Source organism: Platalea leucorodia (assembly GCF_965183815.1).
Source record: "Platalea leucorodia genome assembly, chromosome: 1".
In the NCBI taxonomy this organism is placed as follows: domain Eukaryota; kingdom Metazoa; phylum Chordata; class Aves; order Pelecaniformes; family Threskiornithidae; genus Platalea; species Platalea leucorodia.
In genome coordinates this window covers 150154919-150179039 of record NC_138823.1, presented here as the reverse complement: position 1 = coordinate 150179039, position 24121 = coordinate 150154919, and the positions used below count along the sequence as shown (strand labels likewise).

Below are 24121 nucleotides of genomic sequence, written 5' to 3'. Positions count from 1 at the left end.
TAGGCAGTAAAGCCAAGACTGAATTTATTTGCCTGGGTCAGCAATGTTAATTTTTACTTTCTTAATCATGACGCTTTAGGTAATTTTTCTACCCCCTCATAAGATATAAATCCCTATTACGAGATAAATATCTGTAATGTAACATAAAACTTATCAGGTAAAGTAAGATACTAATACTGATTATTTTAGACCAAACCAAAATGGAACCTGGGTATGTAAAAGGCCAGCTGAGCAGGTCTTGAAGAAAAAAAACAGAAGTCACCCGCACCACCATGGAAATCCTCCACCGACTCACAAGGCAGGGCGGCTGCTTAGGCAGAGTTCAGCTGAGGATCTCATAGACACAGGTTCTTGCACGCACAAGGCAACTTTTCTTTTGCTGCTTCTGTCTCAAAGAGCTGTACTTTTACTTACGTCAGACAATTTGTATTTTTCTGAGACCACCATCATAGGAGGAAGAGGGGAAAAACAGGCTAGGTATTAGAATGCAAGCAGCTATAAGGAGGAAAGGGTTTATTGGAATACAACTACAATTAGAAAAGGAGATTATAGCAGACACTATACGTGTGTGCTCTGAGCTGCATGGGGTGGGAGGGAGGGAACAATGACGACAATGATGACACAGGTTAATATTGACCTTGTTCTATTTTTCTACAGGCTAAACAAGTCCTCATGGATAAAATGTTGCATCCAGTCTCATTTCCTATTTCTACTGTGTATTTTTTGCAGGTGAAGCTGCCACATGCCCCTATAACCATGGACATGACTAAAGTTCAAACGGTGATTCTTTCTCCTGACTCAGGCTATCAAATTGCATGTGTGTTCAATGCAGGCTTATCATAAACGCCTCTAAAAGTCCCTCTCATAATGAGTCAGGCTCTTCTCTTCCCTCTCAAAAGAAGAAGCTACAGAAAACTACCATACTCCTGCCCAGTGCAGTGCTGGACCACGCTTGCTTGGGAATCTGAGTAGACAGGGAGATAAATTATCCTTGGGGATGCTGACCACGACCTAGTCCATGACATAAAAATTTAAAGGTGAAAAAAACCCTAAATCATAAAAAAAAAAAAAAAAAAAAAAAAAAAAAAAATCACATTTCCTTAACTTGTACAGTCCCTCAATGAAAGATTATGGGATAAACATTATTTAGCAGCACTGCTGGTCTGGAAGTTTCCTGGGGTGTTGTTAAATATTGCAGCTTATAATTACGATCTCTGCTGCTGCTTTGTAGCATGCTGTCCACATTAAAAACCTATGCAGCCTCTTACCAAAGCAACCGAGTTTGAGTTAAGCTAACTGTAATGCTTGGATGGCAAGAAATCATGAAGGCAAGACAGATAAACTTTTAAAAAGATCTTTCTAGTTTCCAGTGAAGCATCTAGAGAAGAGAGGTGCTGGTAGCTATTATTTTGTTGCAAGCATTGCAAACTCACATGGCTAAATAGCTCATCAGTCTGTGTCATTACTCCACATCATTTGGTAAAATCTCCTCAGAATACCTTGATGAAGGGCACTATAAGCAGAAAACAAGAAATGCATGGAGAACTTGGGACACAGACATACAGAAGAAGCTACGTATCTATATGAGCTGTGCCACAGGGCTGCTACCCTAAAGGTCAAAGTAACTCACTAAACGCAAATGTCCTTCAACCTGTCATGAGACATGGGCTCTTCTGGGAGGAGAGACTAATAATTCTGTTTCTCTTTCCCACGCTCTCCAAAATACACACATGCACACACGTTCTCTCTTGCACGCACAGACACATTTCTTGTGGTTTGTATCAGTTTTATAATAGCTATTTTAAGCAACTAGTAATCTCAGGAAGAAAACTGGGTATGGGAGAAGTGGTGGTAGCATCTGTTAGCTCAGGTTTGGCAGCACAGGTAGTAGAAGATGTAAACTGAATGGACTTACTCAGTTTGGTTTTTAGATACTACATACTCTGGTATGTGAAATGCATGCAAAACCAAAGCTCTTTAGACTGAACTGTTTTTAGGAAGTCTCCAAAGGCTGCATTTTCCCAACGAAGGACAGAAATCCTCTTTTAAGCTTTGAATAAACTTAATTTAAAGAGAGAGACTCTTATAAATGTAATGGTAAGGGAAGATATTAGTGATCCCCCCCACAAGGATGTTATTTAGAAATGTAATCTTGATAACTTTGTACCTGAGCAATTTTCATCAATTTAATGTTAGTCTATTCTTCTATTGTTCTCTTGTGATTTACAGGTATTTTCTTTACCAGCAGTATTTTCAGTGCCTGCACTGACAGAATGCAAATATTACCTGCAAACACAAGCAACTAAAAGGGGGTTAAACTGAACCCTTCAGGCTACATAAAAGGACAAAGACAGACACTTCCCAGAGGCACACAGCAAAGGATGAGAGGCAACAATCCCCAACTGCAAGAGAGTAGATTCCTACTGGACATAAATGAAAAATTTTCCCACCCAGAGTAGTTAAGCACTGGAACAGATTACCCAGCAAGTCTGTGTTATCTCCATCCTTTGAGATATTCAAAACTTGAATGAAAAAGACCCTGTGCAAACTGTAACATTTAAGTTAATCATCTTTGAGCAGGGGTCTGGACCCAATAATCTCCAAAGGTGCCTTCCTAGCTATAATTTTCTATGATTCCTAATACTTGGATTTTAAAATATTCAGTCCCTAGTTTGGATATTTAGACAGCAGAAACAGGGGGAAAGGACCAAGGAAATCGTGCATACTCAGACCAAGGGAAAGAATAATTTGATAGAAGGCTTGATCCATGTGAAAACCTGCCTGAAAGGGCTGTAGCTCTGATGACTCTACATGGCTGTATCAGAAGAGGTGCTTATGACTCTTCTACAGTGGTAGCGAAGGGCTCCTCCCTTATGATTTTCTGGCACTCAAAAGGCAAAGACTCATACTGGGATGACATACAGTCCTCCACCCACCCATCTGCCACAACCCTGTGCTACTGTAATTGAGCTATTAGCATGCAAAGCTATCTTCAGCAATAGATTTATAAAATCGCATGATCCTAATGCATGAAATGTCAGTTAAAATTGCCATCACATCAGAGTCATGCAGGTGTTCTTTGTAGGTCTTACTCACTCTTCATCTGACCCAGCTGATACATTTCTCTGTGTTCAGCTCTTCTTGATTCTGATGCCCACTGAATAAGGATTCAGTAACAGCTTCGCTTTTAGGAAAACTATCAGTTGCGCTTTTGTTAGGGCTATTACAGCCTTTAATCATCCAACGGCTCCTGATTTATGCATCTGTACTAAGCTGTCAGGTAACATTTGCTTGCATTCTGCAGTTGTCAAGGTGCTTTCATCTTATTTCAGTAGCTTGGATGCGAATAGCAGGGCAACTACAATTATTACCTTCCCTATCTTTACAGGCTGCACAGACATAAATGACTGGGTAGCACATCACATATGCACAACTTATGGCATGCACAAATGATAGTTATGAAAAAGTTGCATTGTCCAGCCTTGCTTTAATGTTATCACACATAAGAATGCTAAAAGCATCTCAGGCACTAATCTCTACTTTTCTGTTCTTAGAATAGATCAATAATCTGACCTGTTCCACTGAGCATGCAGTACAGCAGCACTGCCAGCCTCTGAGCTGACCGTACCTTCCTTTTAGTACCAACTGCTGTAAGAACAAAAGATTCTTATTTGTTGCTGTTTTGTTGTCATAAAACTACAGAAACATAGGAGTAAAAGGGACCTCAAGAAATAATTTAGTTCACTGCATTTGCACTGTGTAGAGATCTGGTACTTTCAGGTGGTTTGACAGATATTTGTCTAACCTGCTCCTAAAAATCTACCACTGAGGGAGACTCCAATCTTTCTCAGTAGCCTGTTTCTGTGTTTCACTGGCCCAATAGTTAAAGCATTTTTCCTACTATCCAACCTGAATCTTTTTTGCTTCCAATAAAAATGCTTTATTTTTGCCCTTCCCTCCAGTAGTCTTTGATAATACATTATCATTATTCTCTATTTAACATCATCTCTGTCAGACTACTGTCACGATATGTCATTTTTCTCTTTTTTAGGCTGTACAAAGTTAGTTGCTGTAACCTTTTGAAACCATCCATGTTTTCTAAATTTAGACTGCCTGCAATTTGCCACTGATGTTTGCAACACGTTTTGCCCCAAACTCCATACAGAATTCCTTTGGAAGTCTTGTCTTAGCTGGGAAAAGCTGAACAGAACAGAACAATCTCCACTTTGCAGAGAATTCCTTTCTGCAGTCCCATTGCCTAGTCAGGTATGTCCCATTTCTTTTTCCTACGCCTAGCAGTACTTTGCATGTGTCTACTGATTTTTTTTTCCTGTAATTAAAAAAAAAAATCCCTCCAGTATTCACAACTGTGAATCTAATGCTATTCTCCAACATACCTGTAATTAAACTAGGTGTCCACTCCTGACTTTTTATGTGGACTTTGTTTCATCACCCAAGTTATTAATGAACAGAAACAGACCAAAAGCAGATACCCACTTGAGATTCTCCCAGCCCAGAAGTGAACTACTGAGTCCAGTTTTATGAAAAGGAGGTTATCTGCTTTATTGTTTATGTGAAGTTTCTGTATTTCCACATTTTCCTCACAAGAATGTCACATGGGACCATATAAAATCCTTACAAAAGACACATCTCATCTATTGCCTTCCCCTTGCTACACCAGTTATCCTGTTAAAAGAAGAGATTTTATTAATATGATTTGTTCTGGCCTAATCCAAGTCGACCACTTACCACATTACTGGGTTCTGGGTATTTCTACAGTGGTTTCTATTAATTTGTTCTGGAATCATTGTGGGTATCAAAGTTAAACAGACTGGTCTGTATTTTCCTAGGTCCTTAGTTTTCTTCACTTTGTAAAAACATATATTAAACATTCTTGTATCTCATTTCTCTATTGTCTTAGTAACATAATCTTTACCACTCTCCACATTAGCCTCTCCAAGCTTATCCTTAAATGCCTATACCTTAGCTGTGCATTTTTGTTTCTCCTATTTGAAGGCATTCTGAAATATTAAAAGAAGCAAACCTTGATGCATTCTTACTCATCTCTTAACTGTGCTTTTATGTTTCCTCTGCATCAGCTAATTTTCTACTGTGTATTTAATGTTTTTCAATAACTGCCAGCTATCCTGCTTTCCTTCACTTTTACACTATTTTTCCTAAGCACAGGTACCTTCCAGTTCCCCAAGCTGGGTAAAGCATACTCTCCTAAAGCCCATTATCCTTACCCTGCTGCTGCACCATCCTTCCTTTCCTCATAAAAGTCAACACAATTATTTTGGGGCCTTTTTCACTCAAACTTCCTTCCATCGTCAACTTTTCAAAAGAAATCTTCTCTATTAGAACAGAATCAACCTGATACAGCCATTTCCAGAGTCACTTTCTTTGCCTTCTGGCCCCAAGACAGAACTTGATGGACAATCCGTCTCACAATCCTGGCTGTGACACAGGGTCAGCTGTGACCAGATTAACTCCCGTTCTCTGCCGACGGTGTGACATGTCTTCACAACTATTACCACCAAAGAGCGCATTCCACTGGCAGCACCTAACACTTACCATGAATACCTGAAGGTCCTTGCGAAGACTTACAGGGAACTAAATCAGTTTCTTCAACAGGCCAAGTGCTTGAATACACAGCTCCTGTCTGTGCAGCATAGTTTTAATTTCACCTCAAATGGAAGAAAGACATGCACTGTGGCTCCTGTTTTTCCTAACAACAGCACAAGATAACCCATAACCAAAAGAAACCATAGCAATGCTCTGTGCTTTTAGGTAGATTGCTTTCAATTTAGCGTGAATGAAACTTATCACTGAAACAGACATCTTTCCTGAATTATTTAGCTTCAGTGATCACAAACCGTGTGGTATTTATAACTTTGCTCTCTTGTATCATCTAGCACCTCCAGGGCTGTGTTAGTCACAGCCTCACGGGTGTTTGTTTGTTGCTTCTGATTTCTTCACTTTCAGTTTGGGTTTTAACTTCTTATTTTCTTTGTCATACACATGCACTGACAAGACAGCCAGCCAGAGGAAAATTTTGCCTATTCCATCTTATGCAATGCTGGCCTTCACACCCTCTTATCTTGCTCAGTCAGGACATAGATATCTCTACCTCACACCATGGCCAAAATGGAAAAGCCACATCTATGCCAACATTGTATTTTTCTAAATTTCTTCTTTCAAACTCAGCATAATTGAATGAAGCTACCAGTCTTTACATGCACAAGAAAAAGAAGTAATCCCCTCAAAGGAGGATTTTTTCTGTTCTAAAACATTTGTAATGTTGTTTTGTCTCTAACACAATGAAAAAAAGCAAGTAGGTGACAGTGCTGTACAAAAGGTTTACTGGGCACAGCCCAGCTGAATTCCCCTGCTAGCTCTTCCTGATGCAAGCTTCATATTGCACCATGCCATAACTCACATTCTTTATAGAATCATAGAATTGCTTAGGTTGGAGAAGACCTTCAAGATCATCAAGTCCAACTGTTAACCTAACACTGCCAAGGCCACCACTAAACCATGTCCCTCAGCTCCACATCTACCCGTCTTTTAAATACCTCCAGGGATGGGCACTCAAACACTTCCCCGGGCAGCCTGCTCCAGGATCTGACTAACCTTTCAGTGAAGAAGTAGTAGTAGTAGTTTCCTAGTATCCAATCTAAACCTCCCCTAGTGCAACTTGAGCCCGTTTCCTCTTATCCTATCGCTTGTTACTTGGGAGAAGAGACCGACCCCCACCTCGCTACAACCTCCTTTCAGGTATTATGTTATGATATAATACATTTACATCCTCATGAAGTTGCTAATGAAGGAATTAACTTATCACCTGTCCACGACTCCTCTCCACATGTCCTCCCCAAAAGAGTATACAGCTGAAGTGGTATCAAGCTATGATTTGGAATAGTGTTGTGTAAAGCAACTGAGATCTAAATCACTGGATAATATACTTACAACAGAAATTCTGAAGGATCTTCAACTATAGCTTCACAGCCTGGCGACCGCATAACACAGCTGTAATTTTTTAAAAATCAAATAAATGGAAGGATCATTTTGCAAAATCAGAGCTAACCTAACTACAAAACTGAAAGGCACTGGTCAGTAAAGAGCCCAGGACTATCTGAGCAAACGCAAGAGGCAGCTTACCAAGAGAGAACATTTTGATACAGAAAACTTAGTGCAATTCATCGTTTTATTATACACAAGGAGCAGTGGTAAAAATAACATTTAGAGTGCAAAACCATTCACTTGGCTAGGGAGAAAAAGCAAGGCCTAAGTTTGGGATCAATAATGTCAACAGAAGTATTTCTACTGATTGCTGCAAACTTAGCTGAGGCTCTGGAAAACACACAGAATCTCCTAAGCAAATAGGGCAGCCTGTGGTAACAGCAAGCACTTCACAGCTTTTATTGCCTGCTCAGAACCACCTTGTTTTTATCCGCTCTTCACCAATTAAGAAATGTTTCAAAGCACCTTCCTCTTTTGTAGCATCATTTCTATATGATTCAGGGTTCAGACAGTAGTTCCAAGTACTACCATGTCCACACTACACGTAATTCATTTTATGTCTGTGTTCCTACATGAAGACAATAATTTAGTATAATTCACTGTAATTTAAATTACTGCAATAGAAATCTTCCCTATTGAGTTTGAAAGCATGGCTTGGAAAGCACAGATCCAAACAATGGGGCTTGTCTAAAGGCTCCTTTTACAAAAGGAGTGAAGCTGAAACACACTCAGCCAAAAGGCAGTTCCTCTCCTTGCAGGAGTGTGCAGGAGAGGTCAGCTTAACCGCTCCAGGAGTTGCCTGCCTCTCTCTGGTGACTACAAAAGGAGCTACTGCGACTCTGTAACTGTCATGGGACCCTAACACAGCAAGAACATCCTGAAGGACATTCCAAGACATTCTTAAAGAGAATTTTGTAATAACAAAAAGGATGCTAAACTCAAAAGATTCTTCTTTTTTTCCTTTTTTCTTCTTTAAATAAACTACTGGAATGATTAACTCGGAGAGACTAGATCAGACAGAATTGAAATTAAAGTGCTCTGTAACCCAATCTCTCCCTGCTCACTCTGTCTGTGCAAGGCAGTTCCTTGCTTCCAGGGTTTGGTTTCAGCAAAGTCAGCAGCTTTCTGAACTGCAACAAACACTGACATCCTTTCTCGAGCCCAGGAAACTTTTCTTTTTGTCACCACTGACACCTGGCTGCCTGCTTTCTGCATGCCCTGGCTCCCTGTTCCTTGCTATAGTTTTCTTCTCCCATAGTCTGCAGCCTCCAGCCCTCTCTGCCCAACAAAGACCAAGGACGAGGAGACCTCTCTCCCTACAGACAAGACTATTTGCTGAAGTCACTCCCTTTATAAAGGGACCCAACATGTAAACTGAGAACAAACACAGCAAACTCATATTGTCTATCACGCTTGAATTTAGTTGTTTAACCCTCAGGTGTCTGAAGCAAAAAGAGACAAGCCTTAGCCCAAGCATTCTTACGATGATTGATGCCATCCCCCACTAAAGCTAAAAGAGGTTTGGTAATTTGGGATTTAACAAAAAGCTATGGAAATGTGGGGTTTGGTTTTGGTGTTTTGTTTTGTTTTGTTTTTTTTAAATAACCTCACATCTTTGGTAAAGATATGATAAAAAATAAGATGTACAGAAAGCAAAGTGATGTTAAATATTAGAATGTGAGAGACATAGTATTCACATGCCATTTAATTACACAGTGGAATGGTAAAACTCAGGGTTTTTTTCCTGGGCTTTTGCTTTAACCCATGGTGGCAAAAATTGTTGGAGGTTACTCAGAACCAGCTTTTTGTTTGTGCAGTATTCTCCACCAAGGTGGGCCATAACATATGCTCACCAGTTGTTTAGAAGATGCAGACTGTGCAAACCACAATGTACTATGAAATACTCATTCCGCAGAGAAATTACAAGTATTTACTAAAACTTTGAAGCATCAAATGATAGTTGTAGCTACACATCTTTGATCTTGAGAAAATAGGATATAATTCAAGAGCGAAAAATTGCTATAATTGGGAAGCAAAGAGGGACACATTAGAAATGGAGAAATCAAGGCTGATTCAGACATGTAATGGATCAAAATATTCAGTGTTGGTCTGAATGAAGCAATTATAACCAAAGACATTACTGAAAAATGACCCATGTTGAGAAATACAAAAAAGCAATTTTCAATTGTTTAATTTTTCTTCTATATATGTCATTTGGAAATACCTGATAATATTTAGAAAAATGACAATTCCCTTTCACCCACCCCACCCCCATAAAACCCAAAGGGACTAGTTATTTTCCGCTATGCTAATTTCCTGAAAGATTATTGTTTTGTAGTAAATCTCCCATATTGAAAAAAGGTGCATATCTGCTTTATTATAACTCTTATTATATATTCTATTATATAGAACAACTTCCATCCAAAGCTTTTTTTAAACTCCACAAACTTGTCTTTATTCCCTTAGATGGAAACATACCTGCATATAGTAACTGCTGTATCTAACAAAAGTACACTGTAAACATGCCAGAGGAAAATCCTAAATAAATTATTCATCTGTACATACCATGAGGTCCTCTATTTCATGTAAAAGAGCAGTAACCTACATAGCGATGTCTCTAGTTTATCTCAGGTAGGCTCATCTCTTTGAAAGCCAAAATGAGACCACTGGGTCCTGCTTCTAGGCATTCCCTCAGATTCCTGTGAGACTTACTCCAGCCTGCGCTCATTATTCAGAGAGGCCTCGCAGAACAATGCATGTCACTGAATTTGGATTTTTCCACTCTCGCCAAAACCATCACAGCAATAAGAACAACTCCAGTTTTCATACTCCTACCCATTCCTTACAATTGTATTATTTTTTTAAGACAAAAATCTTCATCCGAATGGAGTTCAACAATTGAAGTCCCAACAACTTAAATGACATGAAATTGCCTGCTAAACTTCAGATTCAGTAGTCTAAGTCACTCCCACCATGCAACATCCCAGAAGGAGATCGCAAGATCAGTGTCTCCCCATGCTCCGAGCCTTCCTGCAGGCTGCAGGCTCTGAGGCTGCAGATTTTTCAGCCAAACATCTTTCCACATCAAGAACAAGCATTAGCTGCTTTGCAACACTGACAGCAGCTCCTCTCTCCTTCCACACACTGGGAGGTGCCATGAAGAGTGACGACACCATTAGCTGAGAAACGAAAGAGATGATAAAGCTAATGGAGAGAAAAATGCTTTACTGCTGGCCATCAGGACTCTTACATGGCGCTGGAAAGCTCAGCAAGAGACAAGGACAGAACGACCTGCCTGGCTCTGAGCTTTTCTTTTCCATGCCCAGCCTGCTTTGGCACAAACAGCGCTCTGAAGCAGTAGGCTATGCCTGGATGCAGAAAAGGAGCAGTGTCTTGTGAAGAGTCTCGTTGTGTTGCCCATGTGGGGGTGACAGCACATTCTCCCTGCAAGAACCACACCCATCCCCTGCCCCATACATGTTACAGGACTCCTCGCCTTTTTAGACTGGGATATGGGACTGAGGTAAAGGCATTGCATCCTTGGTCAAGGCAGATCATCTAGATAAACAGATTTTTTAAAATATTGATGTGTTTACCTAGCACACAGAACTTATCAGTCCCCCTACAGAGCTCATAATATCAAAATTAATGAGTCAGAAGGAAATATATTGTCACCTACTGCAAAATTTGAGACAAGTATAAAAGTTGAAGCATCTCTTTCAGTTTTTTGTGGGGTTTTTTTGCAGGGGTTTTTTTTTGTTTGTTTGTTTTGTTGTTGGTTTTTGTTTGTTTGTTTCTTACAGCTTCTTGTCTCTTTTCATGTTTTACATCACCCAGTCTCCCAGCTCTCAAACAGCTGAAGCCTCGCCCACGTTAAGCCACACAACAGCAGCAAAAATATTTGGATGATAGATGTCTGTCTGCTTTTCTGTGTACGGAGGTAGGAAAGGGATCTGAATTTCATAAGATATTTTTATGGTTGTCCTCATCCTAGAAGTCCATATTATGCTTCTGGCTATTTTAGCCTCAATTTTTTTAAAAATACAGATACGTAGATCTTACTTCAGCCAGTGGTTGCTCCTCTTTTGTAACAAACCACACCGCAATCTAGAATTACACCGTTAGTGTCGCAGCTCCTCAGCTGAAAAAAGAAATCTCCCTTCCCCAATGCAACTAGACCTACTGAAACTGATACTTCTTTAGATGCATAACTACACTTCACAGACAGGACATTATATAACAGAGCAGAGGATTTCTTCTTATTAAAAAAAGAAAAAAAAAAGAAAAAAAAAAGAACAAAAAAAAGAGATGACGTTCAGTGAATTACACCACATATTAGAATTACATGCAATGTCAAAAAAACAACATGATCAGAACCTCTTCCATGATAGTAGGTCAGTGAAGGATCCAAAACTATTAGCCACACAAGATTTGGGCATTAATTATACTAATTTTTCTCTATCTGACACATACGTAAATTGTGCTGTCACTGTTCATTTACCAATCTGTGAGGAAAATTTATACATATTTCATGAATTCTAGTACTGTCTCTGTGACCACAGTTAGCATTTGCAAACATCTGGAAGCATCTGATTTGCTAAACTTCTCTCTCCAAACACCAGATACAACAGTGCAACAGCACAGCAGACTCACTCCAGGCCAGATGCAGCAGTGCAGATGTATTGCTCAGCATTCTTCATTTTACCCAGCATATACTGCAACACCTCCTTCTCTTGGCCTTGGTGAATTCTTATCCCTAACCGGCCACCTCTGACCATGCCAGTCTTCCCCTCAACCCTCATGCTGGCTGCCCCTTCCCAATTACATCAGATACGAGCTAGTTGCTTTTACTGTCAGGACCCATAGCAGTCCTAATACCTTCCCTTAGGCAGCAACAGATCTACTATCCTTGATCAACTCACAGTGTTGGCATCTATCACCGGCTAACTGTAAGCATAACATGTTTTTCTTTCTGCTTTGAAGAAGCAGCCAAAACAAACAGAAAACCACACCACTATCCTCCTCCAAATCCTCAGTAACTCTTCTGTGCTGCAATGCTGATAAATGCTTGCAGCTGCTTGAGATCACAACTGACTTCTGTTATCCCCTTGGTTCTCCATTTCCAAATCCATTTGTTCTATTTGGCTTAAAGCTTTGATGTAAGATCCCTGCTATAAAGGCTCACTTGTAGGACTGGAAAGGAGTAAGTAATTGATACTCTACGCATTGTGCTGGGCTCTCCATCTCTGGGCAAATTCAAGAATGGTAATTCTTCTAAAGGATCTGCACAAAACCAGAAAGGACTTCTATCAGGGGATCTCAGCTTGTTATATACTCAGTATATGCAAGTGACTCACCAGACAATTGCAACCGCCCTTATAATTGGTAACTGAGTAGGAACAACACTGTTTTACTACCCTGTGCTTACCACACAGCAACAGTCTTTGTCAGATAGGTTCTCTCACAGTTCTGACCCTGTTACAAGCATTTTGGCTAGATGTGCAAGCTTTCCCAGGCCAGGCAAGCCACTAGAAGTTATCTAGTAGCAATGGACTGCCATTACCCTGGTACAGCAGGTTCACAGTTTGGTATACTGGCACTTCCTTTCTTTTTTCCATATGGGGCTACAGTGATCTCACTCAGATTAAATGGAATCCACACCCTGGGTTTATACTTTGTCTATGCTTGCAAAAAGAGGACCAGGTGAACTGAAGCACTACAATTTTCTGTGTTCTAGTTTAATTCCAATGTCTGAGAGCTTCTACTTACTGAGTTTAATGGTTTTGTTCTTTCTGAAAAAAGCAAAACAAATAGAAGCATCCCAAGGATTTAAAAAGACAATTTAGGTATTTGTACATTTAAAATTTTTCCTCTTGATGTTAACTTTAAAAGATCAAAAAGAACAAATTTGAATCACTTCAGGTAAATTTTAAATTAGCAAACATAGCTGCCAACGGTATCACTATAATCCTTCAAGATAATCTTTCTGCAATTTTTTTGAGTTACCAGTGCCTGGTTAGCAGGTTCAATTAACATTAAGAAACATCTAGAAGATTGAACTCCAAGTATACCACTTTGCCTGCAACAGTGTAGAATGATACAAGTAGCCAATTTATTTTATGCATTTATTTTCCCTTGTTATAAGGTTGACGGAATGGAAAAGGCTAACATGCCACTTCTTCAGACAAGCAGGTTCCAAGCACAAGCTATTCTACCCTTTCACATGATTTCTCTGATGAAGATTACACTAGAACAAGAAAAGGTGCTACACGAGAATGAAGGTGAATCAGGTTCATTTCAGTCTGGACTGTGCATAACCAGCACCTGTACAGATTGCGCTAGCTACTCAAATACTGTTTGTGAAGGTACTTTTTAAGTACCTGGTCAGAAAACAGAGCTTGCAGTCCACTGCAAATTGTAACATATTCCTCCTTTTCAAATGAACAGGATTCTAAATTTCTTACCACACATAGAAAAATATTTTGATTTGGAAATGTTTTCGTAATGTTGAAAACATTATATTCTAGTATGTGGAATATTATATGTAGTAATAAGTATATAATAATGACACAAAAATTAAAATTGCATGCTCTAAGAGGAGCATGTATAGCATGACAGTATCATCATCAGGTTTACTGTGTCCATAAATGGATACTAAATAGAATAGTCTGAGTCATCCTTAATACAACAGTTGTGGTTGCTGGAGAGCATGAGAGGAATGGGAATGCAAAAATTGGACAGACTCTTCCTAAATGGCATCTTCTAGTGCCACCACAGGAGACAGAATGCTGTGCTACATGGACCATTGGTCTAACTCAGCAGGGCATTGCAAATGTTCTTGAAATGTTCATGTACACACTAGGAGAACCAAAGCACCTCAAAAGAATGCTTTGACAGTTTTCTTGACATTCAGCACAAAGCAATTTATTTCTATAACTTTTGGTGATTCCCTCCACCTCTCCAGAAATGGACAGATAATGGAGAGGTTTCTACAAAATCCTTTGATATTACAAAACTGTATTTTTAGGTGGCAAGTCGCTCCATCCAAATTTTTTTCCCTGCCAAGCTAAGTTTTAACTCATGAAAACAAAATCTTTTTTTTTTTTTACTATAAAAATAATGAATGTTCCCTCTATTTCCTAAGCATAAAAACATATCGAGAATGATAAAATATACTAGCTTACTTATGTGACTCACAAACCCAAATCCATCTCAAATATGGCATGCGTAACTATATGTCTTTTGGAAATGGACTGAGATGCTTCTTAAAGTTCTACCTGATCTGTGTAGGAAATGAACTATAGAAATGTTGCATTATGATTCTTGGCCTCTGGCTTACAGTAGCAAGTAAAAGCTGTGCAAGACCTACCATTTACCTTGCTGTGGTATTTTCAGCCTTCACCAGGTTGTTCTTTGCACAGGCAAGGGCTGTGCCACTTGTTCTCCCCACCTGCCCTTGACCTACACGCTCACCTGTAGGTCCTGATATGATTTACCCCTCTGCTCCATCAGCTGATTTCCAACTATCTCAGATCTATTCCCTTCTGAACTAACACCCAGAGCAGAAAGAAATGGGCTATAGCACACTCTGCCTTAGCTGTGTCATCATGCTGATGTCTGCTGACGCGAAATTGCTAAGCTGATTCATCTCAAGTATAATACTCAAGTGGTTTCTTTTCAACACAGATTCAATAGGCCAATTTCTTCTGCCTGCATCTCTGGACACATGTGACAAGGCTTAATACACCTGGCAAGAATCCTCCCTCCAGCAATATTCTTTATGATAAACGTGATTAGAACAGCATCCACACAGGGGCAGATGTTCAGCCTATCTGAGTGCAGCCTATAGAGAGAAGGGCATTTCAGAAATGAGAGTCAAGGGTACTGTTATTCCATACAAAGGTATTCCTGTTTCACATTCATTCCTGCAGGTGGTTTCCTGAAAAATGCTGAACTGAGAAAGTTAGGTTACTTTATCACCAAAAAATGCTACTGACGCTAAAAGCTCTCATATTATTAGTTCTCCTCCAGTTTTTAATTTTTTGTTAAAATTCATATTCTATACTAGTCTCAGATTTAGGTCCTTATACATTAAGATGAACATAACATAGTAACTGCACACTTCTACAAATACTGTACTAGAGTGTCACACACAGAAGTGTGTTATGCAAAAAGGTTGCTTATTTTTCCAAGTAATCATTATGCACGTTTTTTAACTGATTAGATCTACACTGAAAGGTTAAATCAAAGTATGAGATTGACTTTATTATATTAAAAAGATATTTGTTTATTTTAACAGAAAAGATTAATGAACAATAGCTCCTACGCTCTCAGAAGCATATTTCCAGCTCACAGCACTGCACCTTCAAAATGCTTACAGGATCAGTTAGGTAATCTGCACGTCAGCACAGAGACAGAGAAATACAACAAAGAAAATGAAATCCAAGAGTTCAGTAGAAAATGAGGAATTTCACTTCAAATTGGAAAAAAGATTTTCTATGAAGGCATGCGCTATTAGGCAATTATTAAGTGAAGAGATTTGGAAGAAATGTCATGTTTACCCAGGATTATTCTGTAACATATCATTTCCATCACTCTGAAGCAACTAGTTTTGGCTTCTATAGACACAGAAGCTGTCAGATGACCCACACCAATAGGTCAGCTCCAAATTCCATTTATTATACGTAAATATTTCCTGATAGTCATCTGGTTCAATCATTTCTAGTCAGAGGACAATACCTTCAACCTGGATTGTGAACACCCAGTGCCTCACTGTTGACATATGCCTTAGAGTGAGCAGCAAATGAAAACGTCAGTTTTAGTTAAAAGAGCAATGTTCAACTACCTTGTCCAAGAATTGGAGAGTACAGGTTTAACAGGTACCAAATCGCATAAGAACAGATTCATTTTCGAAAACAGAGATGGAAGGTGGGGTGGAATATTTCACACTAAGGCTGCAATAATCTCATCATAAACCCATCCAAGGTCTTTTCCAGTATTCAGAATGGGTGGTAACTTATGAGGTCTGACAATTTTATGATAATTCAAGTATTCAGGACTAAATCTCTCAAGAACCCTTTACAATATTGTAGGATAGCCTTTTTAGCTACTTGGTCAGTTTGGGCCTCAAAACTGTACCTCAGACACTTATCTTAGCCTAGTTCATACCTGATTGGCCTCTTTTCCCTAAAACCCAAACATGGTCAAGTGCAACACAAAACAGCTACCAAAAACTATGGGATACATCAAAAATCATCACACTATATATACTAAAAAAGGTGTAAGAATTGAACAGTACAGTTCATATAACCAATGCTGAAGACTGAATTAGGAGAAAAGAAACCTGGCAACAACCTTTCTTTCCAGACTGGCTTGCTGTTGATACATTGCGTGGGACATGTCTTTAAAGAGCTGAGGATTTTTCTCCTCTAGGAAAAAATGATTTAATAATATTTACATAAACAGATTCAAACACTCCACAAAGTAACTCTATTGGTAAACTACAGTGGTGGCTCTAAGCCCATTACTAAATGCTGAGTTTTGCCATCTATCACAACCCATTCCTAGTGGAATTTGAAAAACTTTCCCTCCAAAACCTCCTGCCCACAGATCCCATCACAGAACACAAAAGCAAAGCAGAGCAACAAGCTCTACTTTCAATGCCCCACTGCTCCTGTAAGCTCTTCCTGGCAGCTGCAGCTTTGCAGGAATCCAGAATACTACAGTGCACAATAGTCTGCATTTGACTCTCTACGTTTCCTCCTTGACATCATTTTGCATTCAGATACTATGGAAGCTGCTTCAGACTATGCAAACTGCATTGGTCTACACTGTTTGTCCTTCCACTCTATGGGAACATATCAACAGCCTAGGTGCAGACTGCAAAAGGTCCATCTTCATTTCAGAGGATCACACAGAATTTGCAGGGATTAGTTAATAGCTTTTTTGAGAGAAGGAGATGAGAAAGATCTCCTCCTTGGTATCAAACTCTGCAAATCTAAATTTCAAGACTGGATTCCCCTCTTCAGGGGAAGCAACAATTCTGAAGTGAAAATGCTCTTTTATGACAAAATAAATTAAGAAAAAACCCAAGGCCCAAAGCAATGGAAATAGAGGCCTCTGTAAGCTAAAGGAAAGACTAATCACCACCTTTATGAATTTAGACACAAATATATTGTTAAAAAAAAAAAACAACAAAACAGAATGGAGATGAAGAAGATATCTTCATTCTTATAAACTGTAGGACATCTGAATAGCTACGGTAAAAAACGAACTGCAACAGCCCTGTAAAGCTGCATACAAGCTGAAAGGAAGGTGACACTTCAACAGAGGAATCTGTTCCACGACAGTTTTCTTTCACAGATACTTTTATTAAAAGGAAAGCTTCACCAAAGTCATCATTGGCATTTATTTTACTACTTATGCGTATCTACGCGTACACACACCAACTGAAATCCACTGCGTTCATGGATCTACATGTGCAGTGACAGAAAGCATCCAAAACTATTCCACACACTCCACTTGCACATGTACAGCTTGGCATGCAAAGAGTAAATATAAAACTTATATTCCAGATGTAGGCTTGTGTTTTTCACATTAAGAAAATAAATCCGTGTGAAATATAAAAGTTAAAATATAAACACTTGACTGTTTCCTCACAGTCTGTTCCATCCTCACTGTTTGGCATCCATCTTTTACAGGCCAGAAGTTTCACAGATGGAGTTTCAAATGTCCAGCAGACACAATAGAAGCTAGATTTTCAAAGACACTCACTGCACAAAGAGCTGACATCTTTTGATGTCAGTCTAACCTAATCATTTATTATGATTTCCAATGCAAACTATTCTTAAAAACATCTTCCCAATGCAAGTCAGAAGAATTTGGAAAAGCTTTCAGAACTTAAGCATTTTTTACAGCCTGTTTCCAGGATTAGATACCATTGTATCATTGCGATATTTGGCAGGAGATTTGTATTCACTTAGCTGACAAATCATAAAATACAACCAATTCTTCAATCTCAACCTTATCAAACACTGATCCAACATCAGCAAGAGCCTTGATTGTTATGAAAGACACACTATTCCTGTCAGAGACATTCTTCTTCATTTTCCTCTGGGGAGAGGAAGAAGTTTTTGCAGAATAGGTTATAGTGAGTCTATGAAAACTGTAACGATCAAGCTCTTTGCTCCTAGATTAGTCAAAACTACAGACTGAAACACACAAATTACAGGCCTTACCTTGCTCTGACTCCATTTGAGGAAATCCTGCTGCTTTCAACAGTATTTGGGCAGTAGCCTGTTTTTATTGGCTTATTTATCTATTTGTGCATTTCCTTGCACAAAAAAAAGCAATTCAATTAATTAACCTCTATCATTTCATTTAGAAGAAAAATCATCACAGTGGCTTCTTTAACTGCTATGTCATATCTTAGTCATATTTAAAGAAATGCTACCAGAGGATGATTCCCATGACAAGCCTTTCACCAAAGAAAGATTTTAGGTAGCAAATCCTATGAAGTCCTATTAGAATTTATATCCTAATTCTGAAGGCACAGCACTATCAGTATAATATCAAAATAAGAATGCTGAACTCAGAGCAGACCATTAATTCAGAACACTGAAAAGACTAAACAATAGAATTTATCGCTTCACATGCAACCACTTTCAAGAAGAACATCAAACAAATGACTTGCATCTCATTCATCAAGTTTATACTCAACATAGGAATGCCAACTGGAAGAAAACTCTTATTTTTCTGAATTATTTACCTCAAGAACTAGCCAAAGCTGGTCTCCATTTTTCACATCTTTCTTATAGTACATGCCGTAAAATTTGACTACATTGGGATGATCAGAGAGAGCTTTCAAAATGTTGTACTCGGCTTCAATTTCTTCATCAATATCCTAGTGTCACAAATGAGAAATACATAACGGTTAATAAATAATGATAGCCGTTTTAAAAACCCAACACAGCATTTTCTGGCTGTTCAAATGTAGTTTGAAATAGTACAAAGAAAAAACCAAACAGAACATGAATGTACCATTTGCAGGGCTACAAAGCTTGGTTTTGTTTACTCAATACAAACCAGTCATCTCTTTTCTGACTTAGTCTTTATCAATTTCAAGTAATGAAAACACCAGGTATGACAGAGCAGCCCTCAGGAGAATGGGGAAGGAGCATTTCAAGGCAGAGCCAGTGCCATCCACAAGTGGGCAGGTATGCAGATGCCTCAGGAAGTCACATGTTACTTCTCCAGTCTCAAGGGTATCCCCAGCTTGAGATGGTGCATCTGGAATCACCTCTCTGCCCCTTTGTGAACAAACAAGTATGACTGCAACCCCATCCTGGAATCACAGAATCATCTAGGTTGGAAAAGACCTTCAAGATCATCAAGTCCAACCATTAACCTAACACTGCCAAGTCCACCACTAAACCATGTCCCTCAGCTCCACATCTACGCATCTTTTAAATACCTCCAGGGATGGGGACTCAACCGCCTCCCTGGGCAGCCTGTTCCAGTGCCTGACTGCCCTTTCGGTGAAGAAATTTTTCCTAACATCCAATCTAAACCTCCCCTTGCACAACTTGAGGCCATTTCCTCTCATCCTATCACTTGTTATTTGGGAGAAGAGACCGACCCCCACCTCGCTACAACCTCCTTTCAGGTAGTTGTAGAGAGCAACAAGGTCTCCCCTCAGCCTCCTCCTCCATCTTACTTATTTATCATCTGTCATGGTTCATCATTGTGGACATCATCCCACTTTCTAGAATTTTCTGCTATCATAGAAATTGGTGACATCCATGATCACTCTGGCTTCTCCTACTGAGCTATGAGAGCTGTGGCTTTTTGTCAGTCTTTCATTAGAGATCTCGGGTTTCTTACACAGTGAGGGAAATCCATTTGGAGGTGAGAGATGAGGACAATTTTTGCCAACACATGCACCAGGAGCTGTGCAAGCCCTTTCAGACCAAACATGGATGCTAGCAACGGTAGGCACTGGATGACTCAGGTAACCCCTTCCACCTATGCACTGGAATTGCTCATTGAGGGACACTATCAGACTCTGTTTCAGTCATGCTGAGAAAATATTCAATCCATCCTGGCCACAGGTAAAGGCAGAATAGCTGCAGTCATTTTCCCCCATTGCTTAGATCTCAAAAAAAATGTTAACATACTTGTTTCCAGATTTAAAATATTTTTAATATAATTTGCTATTTATGTCCACCTCAAAAGAAATAGAAATTAAAAAATCAATTCTAGAGGAAGGCTACCTATGAACTCCACTATCCACAGCAACAGATTTTATATCAATGAAAAGCACCTACTCAGTGCCAAAAACCTGTCTCACCACTGCCAAACAGAAGTGACCATGGCAGAGAAAAGGGATGCTTTGTATTCCCAATGAATGATACTCCTCCTCATTTTGTTCACCACCAAAGATATCTGCCCCTAAGAGGACTTTGCTCACTTGTTTCTTACACAGCTCTCTCCAATGCTAAATCCAACTGAAGTACCTCATATTGGCCTTTTGTCTTGAGACCAGCTTGACTGGTCTCAAAGAAGTTTGCCCGTCTCTGCTATCTTCAAGAACAGGGCCATTAAACTTTCATATTGATATTACAAGAATAAGTCTTCTCATAAGGAAGGGTTTTAGAGATTTATTATTGGAGTAGCTGAAAAACAGCAAAAATTTTCCTCTTTCAAAAAAAGGAGGAACTCACTTTAAGTTAATTTTCCCATAGGCACAACACAGAATACAGCCAATAAAAAAAGAGGTGCAAGGAAGGAAGAAAGAACCAAGGCACTGAAGGTGGCAGAGGAAGGAAAGGGAAAGAGTAAAAGATAAGAAGGGATGAACAGAGAAAATGCATCTGGCAAAAACAAAAGGACAGATCATAAAGAAAAAACAAACAAACAAACAAACAAAAGAAACCCACACAAAACACGAAAAAACCAAAGAGTCGAAAGCCAAAAAACTACACACAAAACATACAATAGTCCTGGCTGCCTTGGGGAAACTGGAAGAGAATTAGCCCACTGTCCTACTGTGATTTAATAGAGGTTTCCATCTCCTGAGGGGTACTCAGATTTTATGAGATTTTTACTATTATAAGGAGAAATAAAAAGAGAGAGAATGAAATGAATAGAATATTCATTCTGTGCATACTAGAAAGAAAAATCTTCCTCTGCATTTTATGAAGGAAGAGAACTTGAAATATTTGGTTGAATTGAACATATTTACCTGCATAAGAGTACCTCTTTTAGAAACGTTAGAGGGAATATTTTCATGTGAACTTAGACATAGGATAATTTGGCTAAGAGCCCTAAAGTACAATGGTATTTACTTATAGCCCCGAGGACAAGACTAAGAGCATTCTCAGTTCCATCCTCATATATTCTCATTTCAACACCTTCACTTTCCTGTTTCAGTTGCAAAAAGCTGAGCTGTTATTCAACACAAAGAATCTGAGAGCTCTAAAGGATTAAACATGAAATGCTTATTTCAGTCTCACATCACCCATGATAATGTAGTTTCCCACTTTAATTTGGAAATAGCAGTTAAACCAAGTGATATAAAACCACGTTTCTTCTGCTTGTTTTTTTCAGTCCACCTCTCAAGTGGCACAATTCTGAAACCATTTCAAAGAAAAAAATTGTAAAATTTAAAGAAGAAAATATGGAAAGTATCTTTCTTCATTGCAATGGCTCCCTCTGCAGCCACTAATAATACTTTCAGTTTAAACAAAAAGAGCTAGTTTATTGTTTTCACCATATTTCTAATATAGGATTGCCATTTTAACAGTAATATGGAGGTACAGCATCTACTCCAGACATCCTGTAAACAGGAGGGGGAAAAGAAGAATAGTATTCTTACAATAAAAAGGGGAATATATTTAGTTAAAAGATTCAAGTCTTGGAGTGCGATGTTGACTGCATTACTTCCATTTTTTCATTCAAATAATGAATCTGTTTTCATCAGTTATACCTTTTCCCTTCTTCAGTTTCTTATGCTGCATCTTTATCCACTCTTTCTTCTGTTTTCTTTACATTCTACTCCCCTATCTCCTTAGTCTATTTCTCTTTCCTCTAGCATCAGCTTTACTACCTCTTCTTTCTTCCTGTCATTATCCTTTATCCTTTTCCTACAACCTCCAAAGTGTACACAACATTGAAAGTTCCCCCGATGCCTGCAGTAATCCCTACCACAGCCAGCTGCCACCTAAGAATCATTCCTGAACACTTGTGAAATAGATGAAAGCAGAAGCATTTCCTGCCATACAAGCATTTAGACAACACCAACTGCAAGAAAGTCCTGCCTATTCATTGTAAGCACACAAGCCTTGTTTACAGAAAGCAACAGTCAAAAATAGAGTTTCCAATGCATTTGAATTCATCAAGGTCCTTATCGCTTGGCTGCAAATCATGTTTACTTTGGGAAAGGTACGTGATACTGAATTGAGATGAGCCTCCTTTTGTTGCTTTGAAAGCACGCTGAAATAAAAAGCAGATCAACAAAAAACACAGCAAAGATAATGCAAGATGCTATGTTTTCACAAACACATTTCATGGGCTTAAAGGCCATGGGATCATAATTTGACACTGTGCGATATGCAGGGCTAGACAGAGCCCTGTGTGGCTGAGCAGCTCCAGACGGCTGGAGCAGCTCCAGTTTCACACGGCATGACGTGCTCTTCCCTTCCTGCCCAGAGGTCCTGCAATGGAAGCACATGCCTCAACCCTATACTGGGAGTGCAAAAGATGAACTCAAAGGGGCCACTTGAAACAGGAACAGCTCCTTGTCCATGTTTTGCGGGTTACTGTTCTCAAGAAAAATCCCAAGCCACATGCAGCACCACTGAAGTTAACGGGGTATGCCTTTACAACCCAGACTAATGTTCTTCCTTACTCTTTGAGGATTAATCTGCCACCCAACAAATGTCAATTATTGAGAACAAAACCATACTCTACAACATAATAATTCCACCTCCCAGTCACCTGGTGCTTTGTGTGTAGGAGCTATTGCCTTTGTGTTTTCCATTTGAAAAGATGGATCCCTCTGTGCTATCTACATATTTTGGCACATTCTGGAAACACAGAACCAACAGTAACAATAAAAATCAAGTACGCTATTTTATTTTTAAACTATCACTCTTAGCATGTAACTCAGCTAAAAGCATGTACTCAAAACAGATGCTTGAAGGTACATCTAAAGCACTTAAAAGTACATAACTTTCTTACTGGCTAGTACGTAAAAAAAAGAGAAAGGGAACAACAGCAAAAATAGAAGAAGCTAGGACTCCTGGTACTGAAAAGAAGCTCTGCTTCTGAAAGTAAGAGATAAACAAGGGGAAACCAAAAGTAAGAGTAACAAAGTTTAGGTATACTTCTGACTTCTACCATATGCAACCACTTCCAAGATCACTTATGATACGAAAATGCATTGATAGCGAGCCTGATACTTAGCAGGTTGAAGCAATTTATTTCAGTTTCACTTCTAATGCCAATGATCTACCAAGATTAAAAGAATTAAAAGAAAAAAAGACTACATAAATTCACTTACAATTAAATAAGCACAAACCAAGTAATTTAAGTAGCTTACGTGAACAGGATCCAAAATTTTGACGGCTGCTTTGCTGCCATTTTTCTTATTTAACACCTTGAAAACTTTTCCATATGTTCCTTTGCCAATAGTCTCAATTATTTCCCAGGTATCTGAAGGATCAGGAAAGCTATCAAATATTATTGTTTTCCCAGTCAACGGAAGCATCTCAAATGATGGCTCCTAGGAAAAAGAGAATTCAGTGTTCACTCAACAAATGGTTAATAGCAATCTGTTTCCTCCAAATGTGAAGAGAAACACACATTCCAGTCTCAAACACTAGAAATGTTTTTGCGTGTAGTGTGCCTGCAGTAGAAGCATAAAGAACAAGAAATGCTGAACTTAATACAGGTACATGCCGCCAACACAATATCAAATGAAGAGAAATTCAAATAATAATTTGAACTAATTTCAGGCTTGAGTGAAGTCAGTAGAAGCTTTCCCATGCACTTCAATGAAACTATAATGTCACTGGAATTTTTTGAGGGGCAGGGGAAT

General features: G+C 39.0%; 1 protein-coding gene across 1 annotated transcript in view; it reads right to left on the bottom strand.

Moving 5' to 3' along the window:
* The window catches only part of LOC309602842 (myosin-IIIa-like), a gene marked incomplete at both ends in the record, with an annotated part of 42719 nt that extends 18928 nt beyond the window's left edge, over window positions 1–23791 (bottom strand). The window contains 2 exons of the mRNA XM_082336858.1: window positions 18791–18925; window positions 23624–23791. Of these exons, the coding sequence (XP_082192984.1) occupies window positions 18791–18925; window positions 23624–23791 (303 nt within the window). The remainder of the gene's footprint in view (window positions 1–18790; window positions 18926–23623) is intronic.
* Window positions 23792–24121: the final 330 nt, after the last annotated feature.